Source organism: Aulonocara sp. 'chitande type north' Nkhata Bay, linkage group LG7 (assembly GCF_057382095.1).
Source record: "Aulonocara sp. 'chitande type north' Nkhata Bay isolate Kocher_YH1m ecotype deep benthic linkage group LG7, A_spYH_male_GT1.1, whole genome shotgun sequence".
Lineage (NCBI taxonomy): Eukaryota > Metazoa > Chordata > Actinopteri > Cichliformes > Cichlidae > Aulonocara > Aulonocara sp. 'chitande type north' Nkhata Bay.
In genome coordinates this window covers 34,429,127-34,453,380 of record NC_141350.1, presented here as the reverse complement: position 1 = coordinate 34,453,380, position 24,254 = coordinate 34,429,127, and the positions used below count along the sequence as shown (strand labels likewise).

Here is a 24,254-nt window from a genome sequence, read left to right as displayed (position 1 = left end):
AAAGTGCTCTGCATCCCAGAGGATTTGGATTTTGTTTTGTTTTTTTTGCTATTAGCAGTATAGTCCCTGCTTAGTGTGATATGCAATATTGCTGTTTTTTAAAGAGATGTTCGTTAGTCAATGGCATATAAACCTTCAAAACAAAAGACCTGGAAAATGTAAAGTAGCAGTCTACAATAATTTTAACTTAATGCTTTTGTAGTAAATGGTAAATGGCCTGCATTTGTATAGCGCTTTACTCAGTCCCTAAGGACCCCAAAGTGCTTTACACTACATTCAGTCATTCACACACACATTCACACACTGGTGATGGCAAGCTACATTGTAGCCACAGCCACCCTGGGGCGCACTGACAGAGGCGAGGCTGCCGGACACTGGCGCCACCGGGCCCTCTGACCACCACCAGTAGGCAAACATGGGGTTAGTATTTTGCCCAAGGATATTTGGCAGTAAATAAAGTAAATAAAGACCAGTAATTAAGATATTGATTTGTGATGAAGCGCATCGGCAGCTGGCACAGATCACAGTGGGAAATCAATCTAGATTCACGGTGACTGGCCTCCAGTTACTAGCAGCCTTATGTATTTTGGTACAGACAAGGTGTACCTGTGTCTGAAAAAGAGGTGATTGTTATCCGTGCTTGGCGATCTCGGGAGACGTCATAGCTTTCATCTCAAGCTCATAAATCCTTCTGTAGCTCTTATTCTGGTTTAAACAATCAGACAAATGGGGTGAGTGGGACGTAGGTGTGTAAGTAATAAATAAACAGAGCTGCAGACTTATTTTCACACCTCTGCTGCTGCACCATTGGATAAAGCAAAGTATAGCTTTCAAAAAGAGGTGGACATGACTGAGGACACGGGTCCATCCGACACTGAGAATGAGCCCCAGGCGGCAGAGACCTGCAGTGCAAACTAGGGGTGATCACCAAAGCCACCATTATTTTATTTTAGATGTTAGGCAAACATGTTAATGGAATCTGTGAGTCCTTATATCAACACAATGATTATTATTCTTTCACTTATCCGTTAGCAAAAGTTTTTATTTTAATATAATTTTTACCCCGTTTGTCTCAGGCTTCAAAGCCTTCATGTTTTATCCTTACCCTTTAATAATTTTCCTGCTTATGTCGTGTCTCCATCTCTCCCAGGTTGTGCCCTGAGCTGGCTTTTCTTGGCAGTAAGAGGAGCATGTTCTGAAAATTGGACTCGAATCATACCCCAGCCATGAGCCACAAGTATCAGGGAGAGGCAACGGGGGAAGGCAGCGAGGAACACAAGGAGGTGTCGGGGCCTCCGAGGAGCAGGCAGCCCAATGGGACCACTGGAGACCCTCCTGTACGCCGGTCCTGGAGACCATGTCAGATGCTCAACCAGGATGGGGAACTGAATCCCCTTCATCACCATCACCCTCCTCCTCACCATCACCACCACCATCACCACCACCACCCACCTGGAGGTCGTGGACCGCCTCGGCACCGCCGCCGGCCTCCATCAGGGCAAGGGCAAGGGCAAAGTCAGCCTCTGAGTCCGGTCTCTGCCCCAGCTGCGGTTAGTCAGGATGCTGACCCACGTCCTGTCCAGCAACCCCGCGCTGCTGTCACTCGCTACCGCCGTCATGGTGACCCTAACCCCAGACTGAGAAGTCACAGACAGCGGCAGCCATTCAGAGAGGTTCAGGACTCCTCACCAGGTGTGGAAGAGAGAGAAGGTCCACGGCAGGTACAGGTGCAGGAATCATCCACAGCTGATCCTGTAGTGGACCAATCACAGGACAGGGAATCTTCTCACCAGACTCCCATTGCTGTTGTTACACCCACCCACCTTGCATCTGGTGCTGCACCCCGTGAAGTACAGCTTGACACTCACAATGCTCCTCCTGATGATGCTGAAGAAGATCTCCTGGAGAGTAAAATGGAGTGTGAGCAGGAATCAGATCTTAAAGAGGATCATCGAAAGCAGGAGAAGGTAGGGGATGAGGATGGAGACCACCGCCCAGGAGAAGGTCACTCTGGCTGCGGGCATGATGAGAAAGCTGAGGAGTATGCTGAGAGGGTGGAGGAGGATGAAGAGAGAGTGATGGACAATGTGGAGGAGGATCCTTCAGCTCAGGGAAGTGAAATCACAGATCTCTGCTCTGACACGGAGAGTGCCGCCTCACTCAGTATGGATGGACCTCTCCACAGCCCGCCTCCACTTCACTCACCAACTCCCCCTTCCTCCCCTGATGTTCCAGCTTTCCCCCAGCTGGACCACTTCGGTGAGGACGCCAGTATGAGCCCTCTACCCGATAATGACCTGCCACCAGAAGAAGAGGAGGATGAGGATTACTCTGAGTCATGCTCGTTGTCCCACTCCACTTCTTGCTCTGAATCTTATCCAAAAACCTATGCAGACTTTTATACAGAGTCCCACCAAAAGTCTTACTCAGAGCCGGTCTATGAGTCATACTCGGAGTCAAAACCCCATCCCAACTCTTTTCCCGAGCCGCTTAAGACCTCCTACCCTGAGCCAAACAGGGAACCTCGCAGGCAGGCCAGTCAGAGGACCGAGGCTAACAGGGGCCACCAAGAGTCTCGCCAAGAGCCCTTTACCCCCCACAGACAGGAGAATGTACAAAAAGGAGCTCTGCCCTCCCCCATCGAGGGTTCCCATCATATCCCGAGGCAGGCCAGAGACCGGCGCTCACAGCGCTCCCCTCTGGATCGCTCTGTTGGCTGCCGGCTGCACCACTATGATGGTCAGTCTGATGGCGAGGGAGGCAGTGCCGATCAAAGCCCTGTCACTAAAAACCGCAGGCAGCCACCCAGACAGCCAGAAACCCAAGCCAAGACCCCTCCATCTGGGCTGAGCAGCTCAGGCGAGGCCCAGGATGAGCAGAATGCAGAAGGTGCAAAGGGCTCAGGCGACGCCATTAGCCTAGCGATTAAAGACATCAAAGAGGCGATTGAGGGGGTGAAGACGAAGACGATGCGCTCCCCGTACACACCTGACCAACCTGTGGAGCCGATCTGGGTGATGAGACAGGAGGTCAGCCCCACGGAGGATATGTACCCCCTGCAGACTACAGCTGGCCATGTTAGTATCCCATCAGTTACTTTATTAATTTCACAACAGACTGAAAGATGCAGTTTGATTGACTCAGGGGAGTAGATCAGTTTAGCCTTTTTATTTTCATGTTCCTGCTGTTTTGTTTTTCTATAGTGAGCAGGTTTCTCTCGTGATGGCAGCAGATAAATATAGAGGTCATTAAACAGAAACAGAACAGAAAGCTGAATCTTTTTAGGGATCAGCATTTTGAGTACAGGAAGCCATCCAACCGCACTATCACATGACAGTGCAGAGATATAGAAGACCTGCAGCTTCTTGGTTTTTGCCTCATTTTCTGTGATTTTTCAGGACTTTTTAACATCTCTACCGATTTTTTTCATTTATTTTCATGCTTCTTCTGTTTCATCTGTAGCATCTAATTTCATGTTTCACACATATTTTATCAGCTCTATACACATTTGATGCATTTTCTTGTCGTTATATGGTAGTCTTCAAATAGACTGTGAGCTACATACTACCAGGTGCACATAAAAAAAGCAATACTTGCAGAAACAATTTTATTTTCTTATTAATTTGATTACTATTCAAATATTTGAGAAACTTGAGCCTCAGTAAATATTATCTCACACTGCTATAGAGCCGCCGGTATCTATCATAGTCACCAGAGTTGAAATCATGAAATATTTTGTCCAAGTCTCTTTGAGTTCTTTACTATTAAGCTTATATATACCCCTACCAGAAAGCACATCAAATCCATGATGCACTACTACTCATGTGCCCTCAAATTATTTATGCCAAAATTCAGAATTTAAGTAATGTGATTACATGTAATTTTGTTACATAAATAAATTGTAAAAATGTTATTTAATAGAATCTGGTCAAATGAAATACGATTGATTGGTATTCATTCAGTTATTCCAAGCATTTTTCCCTCAGTGATTAATTATTTGAATAAATAAACTTTTAATTTTGTGTATTTCAGTTGCATTTTACTCAAAAAAAAATTAATCCTTCATGTTCACGTTAGCAAAGAATCGTCTTTTTGAGTGTGCCTCAAAGTGTTAATTATCGCACCTGGTGGTAAGGTGGTATGGCACAGAGTAGAGTATTAATTCATGATTTTGGCGCGACTTAGCTGAGTTAGGAGTTTTGTGTAGCCCAGCATGTCAACAGGAGGCAGGGGGCAGAGCAGAATTAGGCTGGTGCTGAACAAAGATGGAGAAACATATAAAGATCATTTTAAAGCAGTGATAGGTATTTGAAAATGTATTTTAGAATATTATTATGTATTACTGCTGTTTATTTTCCACAGTGTTAAAGGGGATCTATTGGGCTCAGTTCCACCTCTGTATTTTTGGACTCTGCTAGAGCAGCTTTGCATGATTCACAGTGCAAAATAATCCATATTCATGGTCCAGCCCCTCAGTTCATCTGCTGTCTGTCCAGTCATTATAGACATCTTTCTTCTGATTGGCTGCCCCTGATAAACAGAAAGTTTGAATAGTGCGTGGGTGGGGCTTTGTGCCTGAGATCACTATATAAAGCAGGGATTTCAGACTCCTTTTAAATGACATAATTCATGCTACATACAGCAACACTTTGATGTTAAGTGGGCTGGACCAGTGAAACTACATGATTAATGTGTAAAATTATAGTAGTAGTTCTGGTAGTTTGTTGCCCAGACTGTCCTGTGAGTTTTTGTTAATTCTCAGAAAATGTTACAGTTTAAAAGTTTACAATTTTTCCAGGCCAATATTGGCCCCTGGGCCTTACTTTTGACACCCCTGATATAAGGGATATCTACTCCCACTAAATAGAACATTTGGTACTTACAGTATATAGGACTTTTAAACTCTTATCTGCTGAGCCACAATCGCACTGCACTCATTTTAACAACAAATTCCATAAATAAATAAAAAAAACATAGTAGACTGTCTTTAGGGCTTGACTGATGTCATCAAGTGATTTTTCTGTGGAGCGCTGCACTGATAAAGTTTTTTTTTTATCCTTTCCAGTTAGCTTACATTGCTAGCTCTCATTTGATTTTATGGTACATGTATTAATGCTTCATCCTGACCCTTGTATCAAGTTGCAGTTTCACAGGGGTTTTTCCTGTTTCTCTTTTTCCCCTCCCACAGTCTTCTCCTCACTCACCCCCTGAGTCAGCTTCTGAGTCTCCAAGCTGCTACACCTCAGCTCCAGTTCGGGATCCGGTCAGTCCCCTGAGGGTTGATCACTCTTCTAGAGCACCCAATCCCCAAAGTTATCACACTGGACAGTCCCAGCACAACCATCACCACCACCTGCACCAACAAGGCCACCAGTCACAGCAGAGGGATGCCGCTAGGTCACCGCAGACATACACCCAGCCACAGCCGTACCCACACATGCCGCCTAATCAGCATCAACAGTGTCAACATCAGCAGCAGCAGCAGCAGCTCCCCTCTCAACAGCCACAGACTCAAGCTCAGCAACAGTCACCTCCTCAGAAGCCATCTGTGCAGGAGGTGAGAGTTTAACTTACCAAAACGCAGCTCTTTGTTTTACCCAGTATTAAGTTTCTGTAGATAACAACCGACTGATATTTGGAATAAATGTCACATGAGAGTTTTATAAATGTGGGTCATAATAAGGCTAAGAAAGATCTTTGGGTGTTTGAAAAAGTGTTACAGCCTGTGCAGGTTTGTGGAAAAGGAGGGATAATATTCTGAGAAAAGGTCATATTAAAGTCATAGAATTATGAGAAAGGAAACTCAGTAATGCAGATAAAATGCAGATTTACAAGAAATAATCTCAGATTTATGGGGGAAAACTTGCCAATGTATGAGGTATAAAACGAAATGTATAAAATTGACATAAAGTAAACTTACAGATCTACTAGAAAAATGTTGCAAATTTATGAGAATAATTTACAAATGTAAGAGAAAAAAAACATCCCACAAATTTACTTGAAAGAAACTCCAACATCTAAGAGATTTAAAAAGTCACAAATTTACAAGAAATAAAGTAATTAACTAAAAAAACTTACACATTTGAGAGAGGGAGAAAAAAAATTAAAAAAAACCCCTCACAAATCAAATAGATTAAAAAGTCACATATTTAAGACATAAACACACAAATTTGCTATAAGAAAGTTTGCACATTTATGAATAAAAATTTACCAATAAGGAAAAAAAGGTTAAAAAAAACTTCCACCATATTTATAGCATATTGCTCTTATCTCTAGTTCTTTCCAGTAACATTCCTGCGACCCCTTAAATGAATCTAAAATGCCATCGTAGAAACACAGTAAGACTCTAGGGTGATGATAAATCTTGCAAAGGCCTGCATCTCTTATAAGGTGTTCATCTGAATGTGAATGAGTCGGTGGAGACCTGCAGCGTGTGAGGAGAAATAATAAATGTTGTTTTTTTAATTTCCTGCGCCTTCTCAGATTCGCAGATCTCTTCCACAGTTTCCCACGTTTGTAGACGGTGAGTGATAATCATATTTTTATTCTCAGCTGAACCTCTGTCTCATATTTTGTATTTCTCATATATCAGATATTTATTTGAAAGCATGTTAATGTACATATGCAGCGTTTATGTGTGTTTTTCTAACAAGTGCATCTTGTTAAATGCAGTCCCGGGACCGTGTGACCCTGAAGACCTTATTGATGGCATCATCTTTGCAGCAACCTACATGGGCTGCACCCACCTGCTGTCAGAGAGGACGCCCACAAAGAGCGCCCGCATGCAGCAGGCCCAAGAGGCCATGAGCAGAGTCCGAGTAAGAGCACGTTTCATTCTGTGTTCACATCACAGTGAAAGGATATGAACAGGAAAAAAAATGTGGCTTTCCCTTTGTAACTATTCTTTATGTAACAGATACCTGTTATTAAGGCCTATCTAGGGTAAAATAAGACTCATAGAGGGGTTTATATTTAAAATAAAACCAGAAATGTCAAGATGTGAGTGAAAAACTCACAGATGGTGCAGTGGGTAACCACATATTTATTTGGTATTGGACTAACAATCACGGAGATCTTTTCCAGCTTCATAGAAATTGGACATGACCCTAAGGCAGACCTTCCCAAAGTGTGGGGCCCGTCCCCTAAGCGGGTGCAGAGCCATTGCGGGGGGGGGGGGGCGTGGTATGAAAAGGGAAAAAAAAAACCCAACAACATTTGGACACTGCTAGCACGGGGCGCCTCCACAAACGCAAAGCAGGAGATGAAGCATAGCTGAATATGTTTCCAAACCAACTTCCTTCTAAGCCAAAGACTAGAAAATATGGTGAAGCAAATCTTCCCTTTGGCTTCACCTGCACAAGTGCCGAGGTAGGTCTCCCTGCAGAATTGGTTTTCCCTTCGTCAGGAGCAGCGCTGGGCTGTTTAAATCACGGACAAACAGTATCCCACATTCTTGATTTTTAGTTCACAAACACTTGTTGTAACGACTAACTACTCCTGACATATTGGAGATGTTAGCTCTTTATACAGTAAAGTTACAGTGGGATACAAATAACATCAGACTGATCCTGCCACGATTTGTTCCCCCTGTCTAAATCACAGACAAACAGTATCCCACAGCTGTTTGTTTTTACACCCATTTTGCACAGAGAGGCATTTTTTGAAAAATTTCTTGATAGCAATGTTGAATATTATTACACAGGAAAAAACAACTACATGTAAAATAATCACACAGTGACGCCTCTGCCTTTGTAAATGGAGGGACAGTAACTGTGTGTTTATATGTAAGCGTGTAAAACCTGCAGATAGAGACAAAATACTGTTAATCTGACTATCTGTCATTCTGCCATTCAGCCTAATGTAATGTAATGTAATGATACCTTAATCAAGCCATGTAATAACAACATGTGCCAGAACATGCAAAAGTAACATGGCAAGGCTCAGACAGTGAATGGACTGATTCTTATATAATGCTTTTCTACTCTCCTTGATTACTCAAAGTGCTCTATGCAACATGCCACATTCCCCCAATCACACACTTCCTCTACAAATTCACATTCTTGAGATGCAGCCTGGAGGAGCCAGGGCTCAAACCACTAACCTTCCGATTAGTAGGTGACCTGCTCTACCTGCTGAGCTACAGCCACTCACTGGCAAAGATGAGTAAACCCTCACTAGGTTTTGGATAAAGTGTACACTCACAAACCTGCATTTGAAACGTTGGCTACCATAGCAGTATAGTATTGCAACATGGCATTTGGGTCTTCTAACTAAAATAGGAACATAAACAGTGCCATCATTGCCAGACCTGGCCCAGATCTGGTTGACATACACTCTGCCATGACACCGGTCAGTCAGAAGTGCCAGCTTGATGCCAGATCCGGGCCAGACCTGTTTTCTATGGGCCTGGGCCAGAATAAACCAAACCATAATCGAGCCAGATATGGCATGCCATCGCATGGACAGTGCCATCTATGCCAGGCCTGGCCCATATCTAATTTTTGTGTATCTGTAACTGCTGACCTAACGTGCGTATGTGACACGTTCATGGCATCTGCGGATTGATGAGGTTGATTTTGCCAGTTTTAGAGAGTGAGGAGACCAAAAAAAATCAATTTGTGACTGACTGTGAGTAAATTTAAGACTTCATAGGAACTAAATGTTCCCTAGAGGTCATAATTATTTCTTGTTTTACCATGAATACAAGGGGTAGCATGGTGGTTAGCACTATTGCCTCACAGCAACAAGGTCCTGAGTTCATTTCCACCATCAGTGTGGAGTTTACATGTTCTCCCTGTGTTTGTATGGGTTCTCTCTCCAACTTCCTCCCACATTCCAAAGACGTGGGGTTAGGTTAACTGGCAAATTGCCCATCGAAATATTTGTATGTCTCTGTATTTTAGCCCAGTGTGTGCCCTGCCTCAGACAGCTGGGATAGTCTCCAGCCTCTATGAGATGAGCAGAGCTTTGTAACATGGTGCTTTAGCCTGCTGGAAGCATCCATCAGATGGGAACCCTGTGATGATGAAGGTACTGACATGGTTAGGTAGCCTGTGGCTTTAAACTCATCCTCCGGTATCCTCCACAGTTTTATACCACCGTTGCAGGCCTGGAGCACTGATACAAGGCAGGACAGACCCATGTTTTCATGTTGTTCACATCAAATTTTAATCTGAACATTCAAATATTACTGCGGAATTGGAACTCGGCAAACCAGGAGATGTTTTTCTAATCTTCTGTCATCATCCGTTTTTAGAAACTGTTGCCTGAGTTTTCTGTTCTTATCTGACAGGAGAGTCACTCGGTGTGGTCTTCTGCTGCTGTAGCTCATCTACTTCAAGGTTTTGCGCTTTCATAAAGGTTATTCTGCTTGGTTGTGACCAGTGTCTATTTGAGTTAAGCATTTGCCTTCATATTGGCTTGAAGCACTTCACCGATTCTCCTCTGATCTCTGACGTCAACAAGGGATTTCCAGCCAGAAAACTGCCACTCACTGGATATTTTCTCTTTTGTGGACCATTCTCTGTAAACCCTGGAGATGGTCGTGTTGAAAAATTATCCACGCCACGTTCAAAGTCACTTAATCCACCTTTCCTCCCCATTCTGATGCTCAGTTTGACCTTTAGCGGTCCGTCTTGTTGCTGCCATGTGATTAGCTTCTTAGACATTTTTGTTAATGGCTAGTGTATCTAATAAAGTGGCCACTGAGTGTTTTTAAGTTGTGGAGTGTGTGTTATCTTACTTAACAGACATCTGTGCATTCTCCTGTGTTTATCCGGTGACTGATGAACAAAAATGTGTCTTGAGTAAATTAATCCCCACTTATCACAGTCTGGGTGATATTTCCTTTGAGGTAAGGTCAACATGTCTTTGGGCGCCAAAATGTTTTACATGCTGGAAAAGACATCAAGGATTTCAGATATTAAAGCCACAGTGCCCTGATTCAGAGCTGCATTTTCTAATGCGCCTTGACGCATCATTGGAGATGGAACTGAGCTTTGCTGTGTATTTGGGTCTTTAAAGTCAGAAGCCCTCAGTGGGCAACACAGCTAAAAGTCCCTGTGTGTGTGTGTGTGTGTGTGTGTGTGTGTGTGTGTGTGTGTGTGTGTGTGTGTGTGTGTGTGTGTGTGTGCAGTGAATCAACCACAGATCACTGCTTCTGATCCAGAGCCGTACAGGCTGGATGTTATATAAACTGTGCTATGAGGCTAGGAGACCTCACTTTATTCTTCAGTCACAGTATATGATGTCAAATGGGGACGTAATAAAAGGATAAGGAATAAGAGGATGTTAATTTAAATGTGACTTTTTGGTGTTACTGTAAACATGAGAAAAAAAACAGATCAGCCCTTTCTTTCTAATGCAGTCAGTTAAATGGAGGTGGTGTCGGGGAGGGAGGGAGTGAGATGGCATTCAAACGTAGAGCTATCTGAGTGTGAGAGATGAGTAGTGAGACGTGAGCTTTGTGAAGAAGTAAGTTGGAGGCAGGAGGAGGAAGACAGGAGCTGAGCCCGGCTCTGCGCTCCTCTCTGGATGGTTGACTGATAGTTTGGGGACGTCGCCTCTGTTAATGTCTGAGAAGCCTACAGAGAGGGAGAAGGTCAGAGACTGTGAGCTGATGATGGGGATGTATGAGTCCTTTTATTTGTTAGAATGGGAAAGAAAAAGAGAGACAGGCTTCTGTCTAGTAAGCTGGATGAGCTGACTGTAAGGATGCTAAATCTGATGCTGTGGCTTTTTTAAAACCTGTACAGCTCTCTGTAAAACTGACTTTGTTTTCAGTCGTGTGTGTGTGTGTGTGTGTGTGTGTGTGTGTGGCTCTTCCACACACATTTTCTATAAAATTGCATTTCATGCAAAGTGAATACAGTAAGCGTTGATTCTACGGTGGCTTTATGCATTTAAGCTGCTCCAGTTACTGAAGAAAATGAACAGATCAGATATGAAAACTGATACTAGATCAACTTAATAGGTTCAGTGTCTGTAGCTGATAACAGGTTTTTTTTGTGCTGTACATAATAATCTATAATATAATGTCTGATTAAAGAAGTCTTGAAAAATAAAATATCAAATCCATAGAGTGTGTACTAAAAAATGGAAATAACCTCACTGACATCACCCATGTGGCGTAGAAACTAAATATCTTGTCAACTATATGGTTGAAGTTTTTAACTATACAAAAAGGAGTCTATTAAATTAGGTATTGTTATATTTATTAGTTATCAAAAACAAGAACATTTTTTGATTTTTTTATTAAAAACACCTTCTTTCAAAGGGAGCCTTTCAAATTGTATGTTCCTGTTGTTGTTGTTATTATTAATTGTATTTATTTATTTATTTATTTATTTATTTATTTATTTATTTATTTATTTTAATTATAGTAAAAGTTAAGCATATAATCCACATGGGGACTGTTTACCAAAAATGAAATAGCTGAAGGATAACTTTACTAGTACATGCCCACACCACAGCAGTTTAGCATCTTTGTGCTGCTGTTGCTGTTCATGATGAAATGAAAATGATCATGAAAATGCTTTCATATGCTTTCATATGTTGTTATGGCTGCATAAATGCTAAAAATGAGTAGATTCAGCCTGTTGCTTGGTAGTTGCCAGGCAGCGTGATGGCGCCATCATGTACCGTGCATCATTAAACATCTGTGGATCAAAATTAGAGCCTCTTGTTATGATATCAAAATGAGACGATGCTTTTTTTAAGGTGCCATTACAAACATTACAATTTTAGCCTGTTGGTAGGTGGTTACTAGGCAACACAATGGTGTCATAATATCTGATACTGATAGGAACCTTCAAGAAGCCTAAGAAGTACCCATTTGCAGAGTTGGGTTTTGTACAAGGTGCTGGTAGACAAACAAACCGAGATTGCGTGTGTTATAGTAGAATAATAGTTATCAGTAAATAGAGTTTTTAATTCTTAAATATTGGTATATTGGTGTGTGTCGTATTTAATGGAGGGCTGGTTTGCAGCAGACAAAAAGAGGTTAAAGCTGCAGCAGCGCTTGTAGTGTGAAGTTTAACTTTATTACTTAATCAGCATTTCATCAGGGTGAGGATGACTCCTGGTTTTGTAATGAAGCTCTTCTTCATGCTGCACGTGTTGCTGGAGCTGTAACATCTTCAGACTTTATGTTCTTGTCTATACTCCTTGAAAGTGAAGTTAAGCTTCTACTCGGCTTCTAGTGACCAAAGCTGAACAAGGATGCTTTATGTGGTGAATGGTAAAAACACTTTTTAAAATGTAGTTAATTCACATGAAACATAAGACTCTAGATTTTATTTTCAGTCATCTTTTTTTTTTTTTGCTGTAACCACAGCGCTAGTGCCAGTTACCTAACCTCTCATCCATTTGTTTCTAACATTTGAACAGTGCAATCACTTGTAATCTCTAGAAATAAACTGCTGTTGTTTCTGTGTGAGGCTGTCGTCCACATGCATGCTTAGTGTCTCCTAATTTAATGTGGGCAGAGGGATTTGTGGAAAATATCCCATACCAACTGTTGTGACTGTAACTGTGATTGGCAGCACGGTGGCTCGTGCACCAATTCTGGAGCACAAACAAGCCATGATATCAGTCATGATATTCCATTAAAATGATCAGAAATGGCACAAGAATTGACACATGAGCTGCAGTTTTCAGATTCACAAACATTTTTCTACTGTGAAATTTTAGTTTATAGATGCAGCTTTTCATGGCACTCTCCTGTACAAATATGGTTTCCTATGGCTACAAATAATCAACACAGTGGCAAAATGTGGAGTCCACAAAGTAATGGCTGATGTTAGGGTGGATATGTTTACTTTCACATCTTTTTCAGAGTTAAATAGATGAATGGTCTGTTTGAGTGTTGAGTGAAGTTCTTCAGAGTTCACCATAGCACTGCAACAGCAGCAACTGGAGGTTGTAAATGATTTTATGATTTCTCACTGTGGAGTCATCTCTATGCTCGTCCTGTTAGAACTCAGTGCAGCATTTAACGTTGTTAATGACAATATTTTACTACAGAGAGTAGAACACACATTGGTATTAAAGGAAGTGCACTGCAATTGTTTGACTCATATCTATCTGATTGGTTTCAATTTGTTTAGGTAAGTGGGAAGTCTTCTTCATATACAACAGTTAATAATGGAGTTCCACAGGGTTATGTGCTGGGCCCAGTACATTTTTACATTATACATGCGTCCCTTTGGTAATATTAAGAGAAAAACATGCATACATTTTTACTGCACCCAGCATTATTAGTCATGAAACCAAATGACACAAATCAGTTAGTTAAACTATAACCATCTCTTAAAAACATAAACACCTGGATGACCTCTAACTTCTAAATTCAGACAAAGCTGAGGTTATTGTACTCGGCCCTAAAAAACATTCCTTTTTGATAAAGGATATTGTTAGGGCTGGATCAGGTGACCCTGAACCTTCCTTTGGTTACTTTCTTCTATATTGTATTTAATCATTAGCAATCAATGAACTCTGACTCTCTCTCCCACAGTGTGTCTTTTGTACTGAACTCACCCCCAGCTGCTCACGGCAGCAGGGCACCCCTCCCTGAGTCTGGTTCTGCTGGAGGTTTCTTCCTATTAAAACAGTTTTTCCTTCCCACTGAGGCAACTGTTGGTGTAAATTGATGCTATATAATTGAATTGGACGGAAATAAAGGTTACACAAACTGGATAACATATTAGAGCCACATTTATTTTTGTTTAAGCTAAATCAACTGTAGTCTGAGTCCACATAAACACAATGAGCCTTCTGATTTCACAGACTAAATCCTTGATCTCTAAAGGGGATCAGACAGCATTTGGAAACCTCGAGTTGTGATGAGGCATCTGCTGCAAACACATGAGGTCGCTCGTCTTTCTTCAGGGTCGTTTGTGTCACACTGATGCAGAGAACACTTTTGATAATGTTTGCTGCAAACGCCTCTGGCATCCCACTGTTGTCAAATGTGATAGACAGTAACACCACTGCCCTCTCTCTCACACACACAAGCACACGCAACATACCCCTTTAAGGTTCTTGTGTCCCTTGATTTGGCATTTGGAATAGAGGCAGTCTACAGTGCATGATCCGGTTAGTTTTTGTGTTTGTCCACCTTTTCCTCAAATCACCGCTGCCTTGATTTGTATTTCTGAATCGCTGTTCTTTCTGATCACTGCAGGCAGCTCAGAAACAGGCGAAGAACAGGAAGAAGGTGAGTTTGTTTTTCATTCTGCTTATCTGTGATTGCAATGCATTATGCAGAATTTGTGGCCAAGGATGACGACAGAGGAGAATGGCCATGCACGCTTCAAGTGTCTCTGTCTTATTCATTTGTTGAGTGCAGATTAGACCAGACGTGACTGTTTGCTTTTGTCAATCTCATGAGCAGCTGTTAGATTTGGAGGTTCTGGACAATCGTGACGCCCGCTCTACTCTCTTTGCTGCTCTCTATCAACCTGTTGCCTCCTCTGTTCACTTCTTTTCTCGGCTATGCAGAGCCCCGACGACGAGGCTCCATCCACTGCTGAGGTTGATCTATTCATGTCCACACAAAGGATCAAGGTCCTCAATGCTGACACTCAGGTATAAACATAACATATATTATTTTGTTTTATATCAACACCACAAAATTACAAATTTCCCTTGCAACACTTTCCATACTTCTATTAAAACCTTTAGTATATTAGCAGCTACCACATCATATTCATCATTTAAAGCTCACGTTATCTGTGGTGTACCGCAAGGTTCAATTTTAGGTCCTTTGTTTTTTATTTATTTGGTTAAACTAGATTTGATTTATTATTCATTTTATTTTTATTATGCAGGGCCTGTATTTACAAGTGACTCATGTATTTGTCGTTACCAGGAGTGTTTAATGGACCTGCCCCTGAGGACAATCTCCTACATAGCTGACATTGGTAACATGGTGGTCCTGATGGCCCGAGGGAAGATGGTCCGGTCCCGCAGCGCACAGGAAAACCTGGACAGCACAGCAGAGCAAACCACCATAACCCAAGATGACAGAAGACTGTACAGAATGATCTGCCACGTCTTCGAGTCTGAGGATGTGAGTTACTAGTGGTTTTTGTCAATGATTAAAACAGTGGTCCTCAAAATCTGATTTTATTCAACTTGATCACCTTTTTATTTTTAGGGTGTAGGGTCTTTTTCGCTTTTGATGTAGGGCAGGCCATAAAAGTTATCTAAGTAATCTACTGCAGGATATCTGCCTCTTAAGTCTGAAAACATGTTAGATTAAATTTCCCCTAAAACAGCTGTAAAGAGTGTTAAATAGCTGTAAAAGTCTTTGAAATGTAATTGTAATTTAGTATATCAATGGGTCATCGCATTTTGCCTTAAATTTGGTCTGTTTCTGCATTGTCTTCTTGCTGTACAATGGTATTTGTCTCTCCATTAGGAGCTCCAATATGAACTTTTATTGAGAACAATTTAATTCTCATCTTATGTGTTTCTGGTGCTTTTGTGTTAAGTTAGCCTAACCATAGCTCTGCAGCTAACCATCATGTAGCAGATCACTATATGTCAACTAACCCTCCAAGTGTTGCTCTTCAATTTACCTTCAGAGTTTTTCACTTTCTTTTTTAAGAAATCAACTTTAGCCAAAATATGGTATTATAACCCTTAGACATCTACTAGCTAGGTAACCTACTGCTAACTCATAAATCCTTCAGGCTTGGACACCTTGAAGAACTTCCATACTGATTATTTCTTCAGAATTTCATAAACTCTCAGTGGCACATCAAATCTGGCTTGCCTTTTATGAGCTGAAGGAGCATTTAAGGGAAACCCAGGGTTCAACACCAAAGCACTGATCTTCCGATTGGTAGAAAGCCCACTTTACCTCCTGAGCCACAGCTATACTCAGAAATAGAAAGAAACAGAAACAGAAATCTGATTGGATAAAGAACACTAAAATAGCTCTAAAGGGGAGAGTTATTTATAGTTTGCAGTTTAAATCTGCTTCCATTGTTTCTAAAAGCACAACTGATGTCAGCCTTAACCTGAGAAGAAAGAAAATATTTGTAATTCATAAAGGACCGATCCAATATTAATTATGGACAAAATGAAAAACTAAAAAGTGGGAGAGCTTAAAAATTCTATACGTTCTTTTAGGATTTGGTTTTAGAATAAAATGTTATTTTTAGGGTGGGGAATGTCTTTAAAGGTACAGCTGTAGTGTAGCTTGTTTCTTATTATCCGTGATTGATCTCTTTCTCTCAGGCTCAGCTCATCGCTCAGTCCATCGGTCAGTCCTTCAGCGTTGCCTACCAGGAGTTCCTCAGGGCCAACGGCATCGACCCAGAGGACCTGAGCCAGAGGGAGTACAGTGACCTGCTCAACACTCAGGACATGTACAATGACGACCTCATCCACTTCTCCAAGTCGGAGAACTGCAGAGACGTAAGTCAGCCAGCAGGTGGCGGCACAGTCGGGAGGTTTTAATCATCATCGACAGGGACACGTCTGCATTCGCAAGATAAAAATATTCCACTCTGCATATGGATGAATCTTTCAGATAAAAATAGCAACACATCTCTTTAATTCAGGTCAGGCTATTAATGTTTTTCCTGCTCATTGTGTTGTTAGTTTGCCTCGCAGTGCTGTTACATGAGCATCTGGTTTAGGAGTCACAGCTGCATGACAGTTGTACTGAGAGATGACATTTTAATAAAAAGAGCAAACTCCTAACCTCAGTATAAAGGTGAATTTGTGATGCTCGACCTGTTCTGACCTCGGAGCCTCCTCCCTGCTCTCGCTGCCTGCTGTCATCTCACATTTTTCAGAGTTGTGTGGTTGGCGGCGAGAAGCCCGAACTGGGAGGACTGTGGTAGATTTGGATTGGTGAAGGTGACTGTTGATATGTGTCCAAAGTGTCTCTGTAAAGTTATTTTTCTTTGGTGCGATTCACATCTTAGTTTGATATGAAGTCCACAATAAAGACAGAGGGGACGCTTTTAATCAAAACCTGCAGGAAGTTTTATTTGACTGTATCCGCCCTCCATGCACATATGTGGAAAGGATAACGGTTGAGAGCAACTGCAAATTTCCCAGCATCAGTGAAAACAGACGTATCTGTTTATGGTGTTGTTGTGAAGCACTTTGGTATACTCTTGGTTTTAAATGTGCTATACAAATAAACTTGTATTGTATTGCATCATTAGTTAAGTCAGAAACAGCATGAGGAGTACGAAATGGATGACATGAATTGAAGGTGGGCTGCAAAGTGGCTTGCAGAAGCAGCAGATTAAATGTTACATCCTGTTTGAGATTATCCAATCCAGTGTTCAGGTGGATGTTAGCTGAGCTCACAGACTGAAGCCAGTGCTGAAGTGCCATAAACCTGCATTCATATCTAGTGGCCAGCAGGGGGCGGCCAGTTATAGGGAGGTCTATGGGATAAGTCTTAAGTCTTTCTTTAAGCACTTTCTTGAGAATTTTGTGGTCTCAGTTGCACATTCAGGTCTTACTGAACACAACGGGATGTTAATTTTGTAATTTATGGCACACACTAGGGTAAAAATTAGGATAAAGCACGGTATGTTTTACTGTGTGATTGAGAAATTGGTGTGCTCCTTCACTTTTCAGACACACCTCACATTTGGATTTAAAGCACTAAGACGTCCATCTTGAGGCTTCATTAACACATACAGCTATGCATATATACGTTCTATATCTGAGTTTGATGCCATAGCTGCTAAATTGCCTAAAAACACTGTAGTCATTCATTATCCAAGTCATCTGGCTGTTTGTTTGGCACGATGTCAGACTAACAAAGATCCGCTACCTTATGTGGCTGAGAGCTCTCGGAAGCCTGAGCCCCTCCTCACAGAGTTATAGCAGATATCCGACAAGATTTGTTCTACTAGAATCCCCAAAATGCAACTTTGAAGCTGTAAATGAACATTATTTGGTATCTTTAAAGAAACTAAGGTCATATTCACGTTCAGGTTTACATCGAGAAGCAAAAAGGCGAGATCCTCGGCGTGGTGATTGTGGAGTCTGGCTGGGGGTCAATCCTCCCCACAGTGATCATCGCTAGCATGATGCACGCCGGCCCAGCGGAGAAGTCTGGCCGACTCAACATCGGAGATCAGATCATGACCATAAATGGTACAAGCTTGGTGGGTTTACCTCTCAGCACCTGCCAGAGCATCATCAAGGTACGCTGCTGCTCTCTCTTTTCCACCTTTCATCTTTTTTGAAACCCCTTACAAGCAGAAGGGGTTCTTAAATGTTTGCTGGATCTGTCTCATATGTCTGCTTGCTGTTTCCCCAGGGTCTCAAGTCTCAGTCCAGGATCAAGATGAACATTGTCAGGTGCCCTCCTGTCACCATGGTGCTTATTCGCAGGCCGGATCTCCGATACCAGCTGGGCTTCAGCGTCCAGAATGGCATAGTGAGTATCTGAAGCTACTGAAACTCACTCGCAGCTGCAGGGAACAAATTAAATGAATTGTCCTTCTTGTCAAATTCTTAGATTTGGTATCGGCTGTGTCCCCACTAAGCCAAATCCCTCTGTTTCCTTCCTGTGCAGATCTGCAGTCTGATGAGAGGCGGTATCGCTGAGAGAGGTGGCGTCCGCGTCGGTCACCGCATCATCGAGATCAACAGCCAGAGCGTCGTGGCGACTCCTCACGAGAAGATTGTTCAGATCCTGTCCAATGCCATGGGAGAGGTAAATACTCAAAATGGCCACATATGTTCTTTTATTTACCTCAGCAGCAAAAAACATGTTTGAGACATATCCTAAAATATCTTTAACATGTAAATTCCCGTTTTATAGGCCTTCTTGATTTATTATTGAAACTGTCTCAAAATCAGCCTCAGTTCCATCAGGAAAACAGCTGCAGCTGAAAGACTTGCTTCAGTGAATGCCTTTCCTCCTGCATCAATATTTCACATTAAAAGCCTTTTTACGGCTTTAAAGCTGTAATCCCAGGGTTCTTTGTGCAGCACAGCACCATTTCACTTTAAAGGAGACGCTTTATTGTCATTTTCAGCTCCATATTTAAAGGCTTGCCTTTACTACGGCAGCTTTGCATGACTTACAGTTGAAAATAATCCTTCCATTATATTATATGGGTGGGTCACGCCATGAAAAATCAATCAGTCCATTCCACCTGGTCCTATCGGCATAAACCGATTTATCTAGCACAATAACTACGTTTTGCCTCCTCACTATGAATATGAGATCATTCCAGATTTCCTCACCCTGTCCCTAACACTGAGCCCATCCTACAGGTGAGACTTATTTCAGCCCCATGAATTCTCAACCTTACTCTTTCAGTCATTACCCAGATCTTCACAGGTGGCTATAACTGAGGGTCAAAACTTGGATGGACAGCTCAGCTCTCGGTTCAGCACAACAGTCCAGTGCAGTAGGTGCACAACCAAGGCTCTGCCTTCCCATCACTCATGTATAAGACATAAGTGGTGTATTCATGAGCTTTAAGTGTTTGGCGGCCAGGCCTAGAGGAGGTGGTCCCAGATTCCACTTCCACGAGTGGTTATGCAGTGCCAAGACTTAAGTTTCATTAGGACTTCCTTAGTCTAGCCCCTCCCCAGGGACCAGTTTACCGTAGGAGACCCTCTCAGACGCCAAGACCAGAAGTACACTTAAACCCCTACACCACAATTGGGTAGTTATTCAACAGGGTAGCCTTCTGTAATAAAATATTTTTCAAATGAGCGATCATGGCTCAAGAGTTGGCAGTTCATCTTGTAATCAGAAGGTTGCCGGTTCGAGCCCCGGCTCCAACAGTCTCGGTCGTTGTGTCCTTGGACAAGACACTTCACCTGTTACCTCCTGGTGGTGGTCAGAGGGCCCGGTAGCGCCAGTGTCCGGCACTCTCGCCTCTGTCAGTGCGCCCCAGGGCAGCTGTAGCTACAATGTAGCTTGTCATCAACAATGTGTGGATGACTGAGTGTAGTGTAAACCGCTTTGGGGTCCTTAGGGACCAAGTAAAAGCGCTATACAAATACAGGCCATTTACCATTTATTGCCTTCCAGTGGAGAAAATTCACACTGATTAATCAACTCTGGGCCCTGAAGAAGGTAAACGTTTGCATTCACTGAAACAAAGTACATCCCTGGTTGATACTGGCCTAAACTGTGTCACAGTTTAACACAAACAAATGATGTGACATCTTTAAAAAAGAAGCTACTGTAATTTTCTACAAAAAGTTATTCTTGCATGGAAAAGGTTCATTTGAGAGTTTAGTTTGCTCATTGCACTTTTTCCTTTCTGCTCCAGATCCACATGAAGACGATGCCTGCAGCCATGTACCGTCTGCTGACAGCACAGGAACAACCGGTCTACATCTGAACACACACGTCTCGCTTGACACATCACTCCCGCCTGTCTCCGTTTTAAATCCCTTTTATCCCTCCTCTCCCTTCCCTGTTTGATATCACTTGACTTGCCTTAATCTGTACAGTTGACTGTCATGTAAACATGTACATCTCCAGTGTGACAGCAGAAGGCAGATTATCTCACTAGGCCGAGTGTTAATGTGACGTTTTATGTTTGACCAAAGAGAAATTTGGGATTTTCTTGTGTATATTTAGGTGGAGAACAGAGCCAATATTAGCTTTGGTTTGAATAGCTGTATAATCTCTGAATGTACTCTAATCATGTTGGACCTATAAAATGTCAGGGTGACACAAAAAGAGTTTAAAGCTGAAGTTGTAAAGGTTGCATGTATAATTCTGCAGAATAAACTAAAGGAAAAGGCAGCAGTCTGTGACGTTTGGTTTATTTTTGTTTGAAAAGTAGTTAAAACTGGACCAGTGGTGGAGTCGACCTTTTCTCAAGTATAAATTTAGAACAGTTTTTTCACTTGACTGAAGTACACACTTACTTGCTTCCATAGGAATAAAGAGGGCAGGTAGTAGTCACATGCTGCTGACAAAAAGCAAGTGTGACCACCTCTATATTAGCTGTGTTTTAACACAATGTCACAATCTTGCCAGTGGATTCACCCCAAGGTCAGTGAGCGCTCACTGCACTGCCAAGAGCTTCCTCTGAGACTCCATGGGCCTCGTTTAGCACATTAAATTTTAGTGTTCATGACAGTTCAGTTAGAAAAAGGCTGAATAAGTATGGCTTGTTTAGATGGGTTGCCAGTAGGAAGAGTAGTCTTCTCTCTAAAAGAACATGACAGCACACCTCAGGTTTGCAAAGCTTCATCTGAACAAACTGATCTTATCATTGGTCCAGAAGGCTTGCAAAGTGATCCATAATGCACACAGCCAGATTACCAAACATAGCCTCATACAAACTGTCAAGCATGGTGGTGGAGGGGGGATGATTTTGGCTCGTTTTTCAGCCACAGGCCTGGGCACCTTGCAGTCCCCGAGCTGACCTTGAAGTCCTCTCTGTACTAAAGTATCAGAGTCAAATGTGAGGCCATCTGACATCTGAAGACAATGAGCCCAACACAGCAGCATTTCTAAAACAAAAGCAACCCAAAAGCAAAGGTGGAACATGACACTCTGAACATGACTTTGTGTAAAAAAACAAAACAAAAAAAACATTTATTAGATTTTCCCAAGAGACTGTTGTGTAACACTCAGGAGACAAAACAAAACAAGCAAATCATAAAATAACATTTAAGAGAGACTGATAAACCAACATGATTGTCACCACATTCCCCAAACAGTAGTGCACAAACACTGAACTGAATCAAGTGTATGAATATATATTCAAAATTTTCAACAAAAAAAAAAAAGCATCAGCAATAAAAAAATAAAATAAAAATGTGATTGTCTCTGATTGCCAGCAGCTAATAAAGAAACATAGCTCAATCACAAGTTGTCTGAACGCCTCGCTCGTGATACACTTTTTAATGAAATCTGTGACGTCATTTACACGCTGGTCTAACACAGAAATGCTAAACAGGCAGCTGCACAGCTTCCCCATCTTATCCAAGAGCCCTGCATTCGCCAAAGTCCTAAATTAAAAAAAAAAAAAAAAAAAAAAGAAGGGGGGGGGGGGGGGGGGGCGCGCAATCTTTTGGTAATTATTATGCAATGATGAGATACAGATGCTGCATTCATGCAATCCATCTGAATCTCCTATTTCTGACTTCGCATCTCTTCAGTGACTGCAATGCTCTTCTAAAGCAAAAGCAAAGAACAAAGGAAAGATGTTTCCAGTTTAAATCTACTCGTGTATTTCGACTGTGTGCAGTAACTGTACTGAAAATACTTCCCAACCTCTGCTTGGTTCAGTTTACAACAGCAGTTAAAACAAAACAAGTGCTTTTTAGGTAGAAGCCTTTATCTCCCGAGCTGAAATCAGAGCTGCAAGGCACTTGGGAATAAGCTGCTTCCCAGACTGCACAGCTCACACAGCGGCGTGCTGCAGACGCAGGCGTCCACTTTGGAATGTGTAGTTCAGCAGGGGAGGTGCGATTAGAGGACAATTAACACCAGAGGAGCGTGCCCGAAGCATGTGGCGCCTCACAAAAACGCACAAAATTGGTGAAAAAGCTGAGGTGCAGTCCACAGAACTGTAACAGTGATTTGGGCGTTTGCTCGCTTCAGTTTCAGCCTCGTGTATTCACCATCACAATGTAAAAAAACTGCACGGTGTATCAATAACAGGCATTAGTTGTATTTTTACAGTGTTTTTAGCTGGTTTTAATTTTACATTTGTTACATTTTTATTGTGTCCAAAAGGTTTGCACCTGCTCCACGCGCAGCACTGATGGTATTCGGCAACTTAGTGGGATCAACAGCTATTTCTGTTGCTTCACATTATTGTTTAATTATGAAAACCTGAAAAACTTTTTTATTATGATTTCTTGAGACTATTCCATCCATCACTCGAGGACAGGCAGGTATACCCTGGACTGGTGGCGCCAGACAACACAGTCAACCCCTGGAACCGGAGCTTTCCAAGAGAGTCTACACCCACCTGAAGGCCCCAGCCAGCAAGCTCAAACCGGGGACTTTCATATTGTGATACAACAATCTTTCTACAGTCATGGTCAAACGTTTAGGTAGTAGCAGAAATTTTGTGCTTGTCACACTTTGCCGCTCCAGAATTTATTGAAGTTTGAAGTTGCTGGGCATTGACTCCTGGTCCAAATCCTGACTTCTGCCTGTTTGTCAACTCACTTTGTAAGGATTGACCATACTAAAAAAAAACAAAAAACAAACAAACAACAAACAGCTCATACAGCAGCAATTTGGTGACGATTGCTGCTGTATGTACCATGTCATGGTGAAAATAACATGGTGCATTTTCACCATGTCACAAGGCAAAAGTGATGTCAACCCATCAAGACTCAAAGGTCAACAGAAACAGATCACCATCCATCAGGATTTGGCCCAGAAGCTGATACCCAGCAAACCACAGAAAACAGCAGATGTTATGAAGAATGGGCAGATCTGCAAATACTCACTCTTTGCATAAATTTACCAGTAAAAGTATTCAAAGCGCATCACATATATAATCTAAATGAAAAAAAAATGTGCCACTGCCAAACTTTTGGCCTCGACTGTTCATCAAGTTTCACTTCATGTATTCATACTATATTCATACTTTTGTGTCCCACCTGCAGAGGACCTAAGCAGCAGAGCATGAACCTTAAATTTAGGACACAATTGCGCCATTATAGTTAATTTGCATTGCTGTGTTTTAAGTTCATGAATTTTTCTTCTGTTCAAAAAGGGAGTATAAAAATGTGACGTCTCCAGCTGTGTGAAATGGCTTCAAGTGACGTGTTTACATTTCTTTTATGCTTCTTATCCTTCCAAACATTGGGCGTTTTACTGTGTGATGGTGACACACGGTAGGCACAAACTGAGTCCCGGAATAAAGGCGGGAAAATAAAATATAGATCACAGACACCAACAGAATATTTACATTGAAACATCAGCTGTGCACAGTTTCTGTAACGGCGAGTGGCAAAGGTAGACCAGAGATATCTGTGTGCGTTTGTGTGCGTGGGGCACCACGCTTTCTGCACAACAAGGGACGCGAAAAGTGTCTGAAACTGACGACACGACAAGAAGTTCGAAGAGTTTTGATCGGTGATGATGTCACTTCCTGCTTTCCCAGCCTTACAGCTCAGTGTCTTTGTATTTCTGGGGGTTGTAATATCCTCTCTTGGTCTGGTCGGCCAGCTGGCGGCGGTAGTCGTCCTCGTCGTCCTCGTGTCCTCTCGACTCAGAGTACGGCGGCCTGGAGGGAGTCTGTGGCTCGGGGATGGAGCTTGAA

The 24,254-nt window shown here is 42.2% G+C and overlaps 2 protein-coding genes across 9 annotated transcripts in view; one reads left to right on the top strand and one right to left on the bottom strand.

Annotated features, from left to right (window-relative positions):
- LOC147325587 (uncharacterized) overlaps window positions 1-22,010 on the top strand; it is a 27,110-nt gene extending 5,100 nt beyond the window's left edge. The window contains exons 2-13 of the mRNA XM_086300159.1: window positions 1,151-3,077; window positions 5,189-5,557; window positions 6,484-6,523; window positions 6,673-6,818; window positions 14,183-14,215; window positions 14,500-14,586; window positions 14,870-15,070; window positions 16,246-16,425; window positions 17,973-18,185; window positions 18,302-18,421; window positions 18,560-18,700; window positions 20,280-22,010. Coding sequence (XP_086156285.1) covers window positions 1,227-3,077; window positions 5,189-5,557; window positions 6,484-6,523; window positions 6,673-6,818; window positions 14,183-14,215; window positions 14,500-14,586; window positions 14,870-15,070; window positions 16,246-16,425; window positions 17,973-18,185; window positions 18,302-18,421; window positions 18,560-18,700; window positions 20,280-20,351 — 3,453 coding nt within the window. The 5' untranslated portion in view covers window positions 1,151-1,226 and the 3' untranslated portion in view covers window positions 20,352-22,010. The remainder of the gene's footprint in view (window positions 1-1,150; window positions 3,078-5,188; window positions 5,558-6,483; window positions 6,524-6,672; window positions 6,819-14,182; window positions 14,216-14,499; window positions 14,587-14,869; window positions 15,071-16,245; window positions 16,426-17,972; window positions 18,186-18,301; window positions 18,422-18,559; window positions 18,701-20,279) is intronic.
- The window catches only part of tjp2a (tight junction protein 2a (zona occludens 2)), a 43,922-nt gene continuing 41,199 nt past the window's right edge, over window positions 21,532-24,254 (bottom strand). For all 8 annotated transcript variants that reach the window (XM_086300156.1, XM_086300150.1, XM_086300152.1 and 5 more), the window contains one exon: window positions 21,532-24,254. In XM_086300156.1, the coding sequence (XP_086156282.1) occupies window positions 24,098-24,254 (157 nt within the window). In that variant the 3' untranslated portion in view covers window positions 21,532-24,097.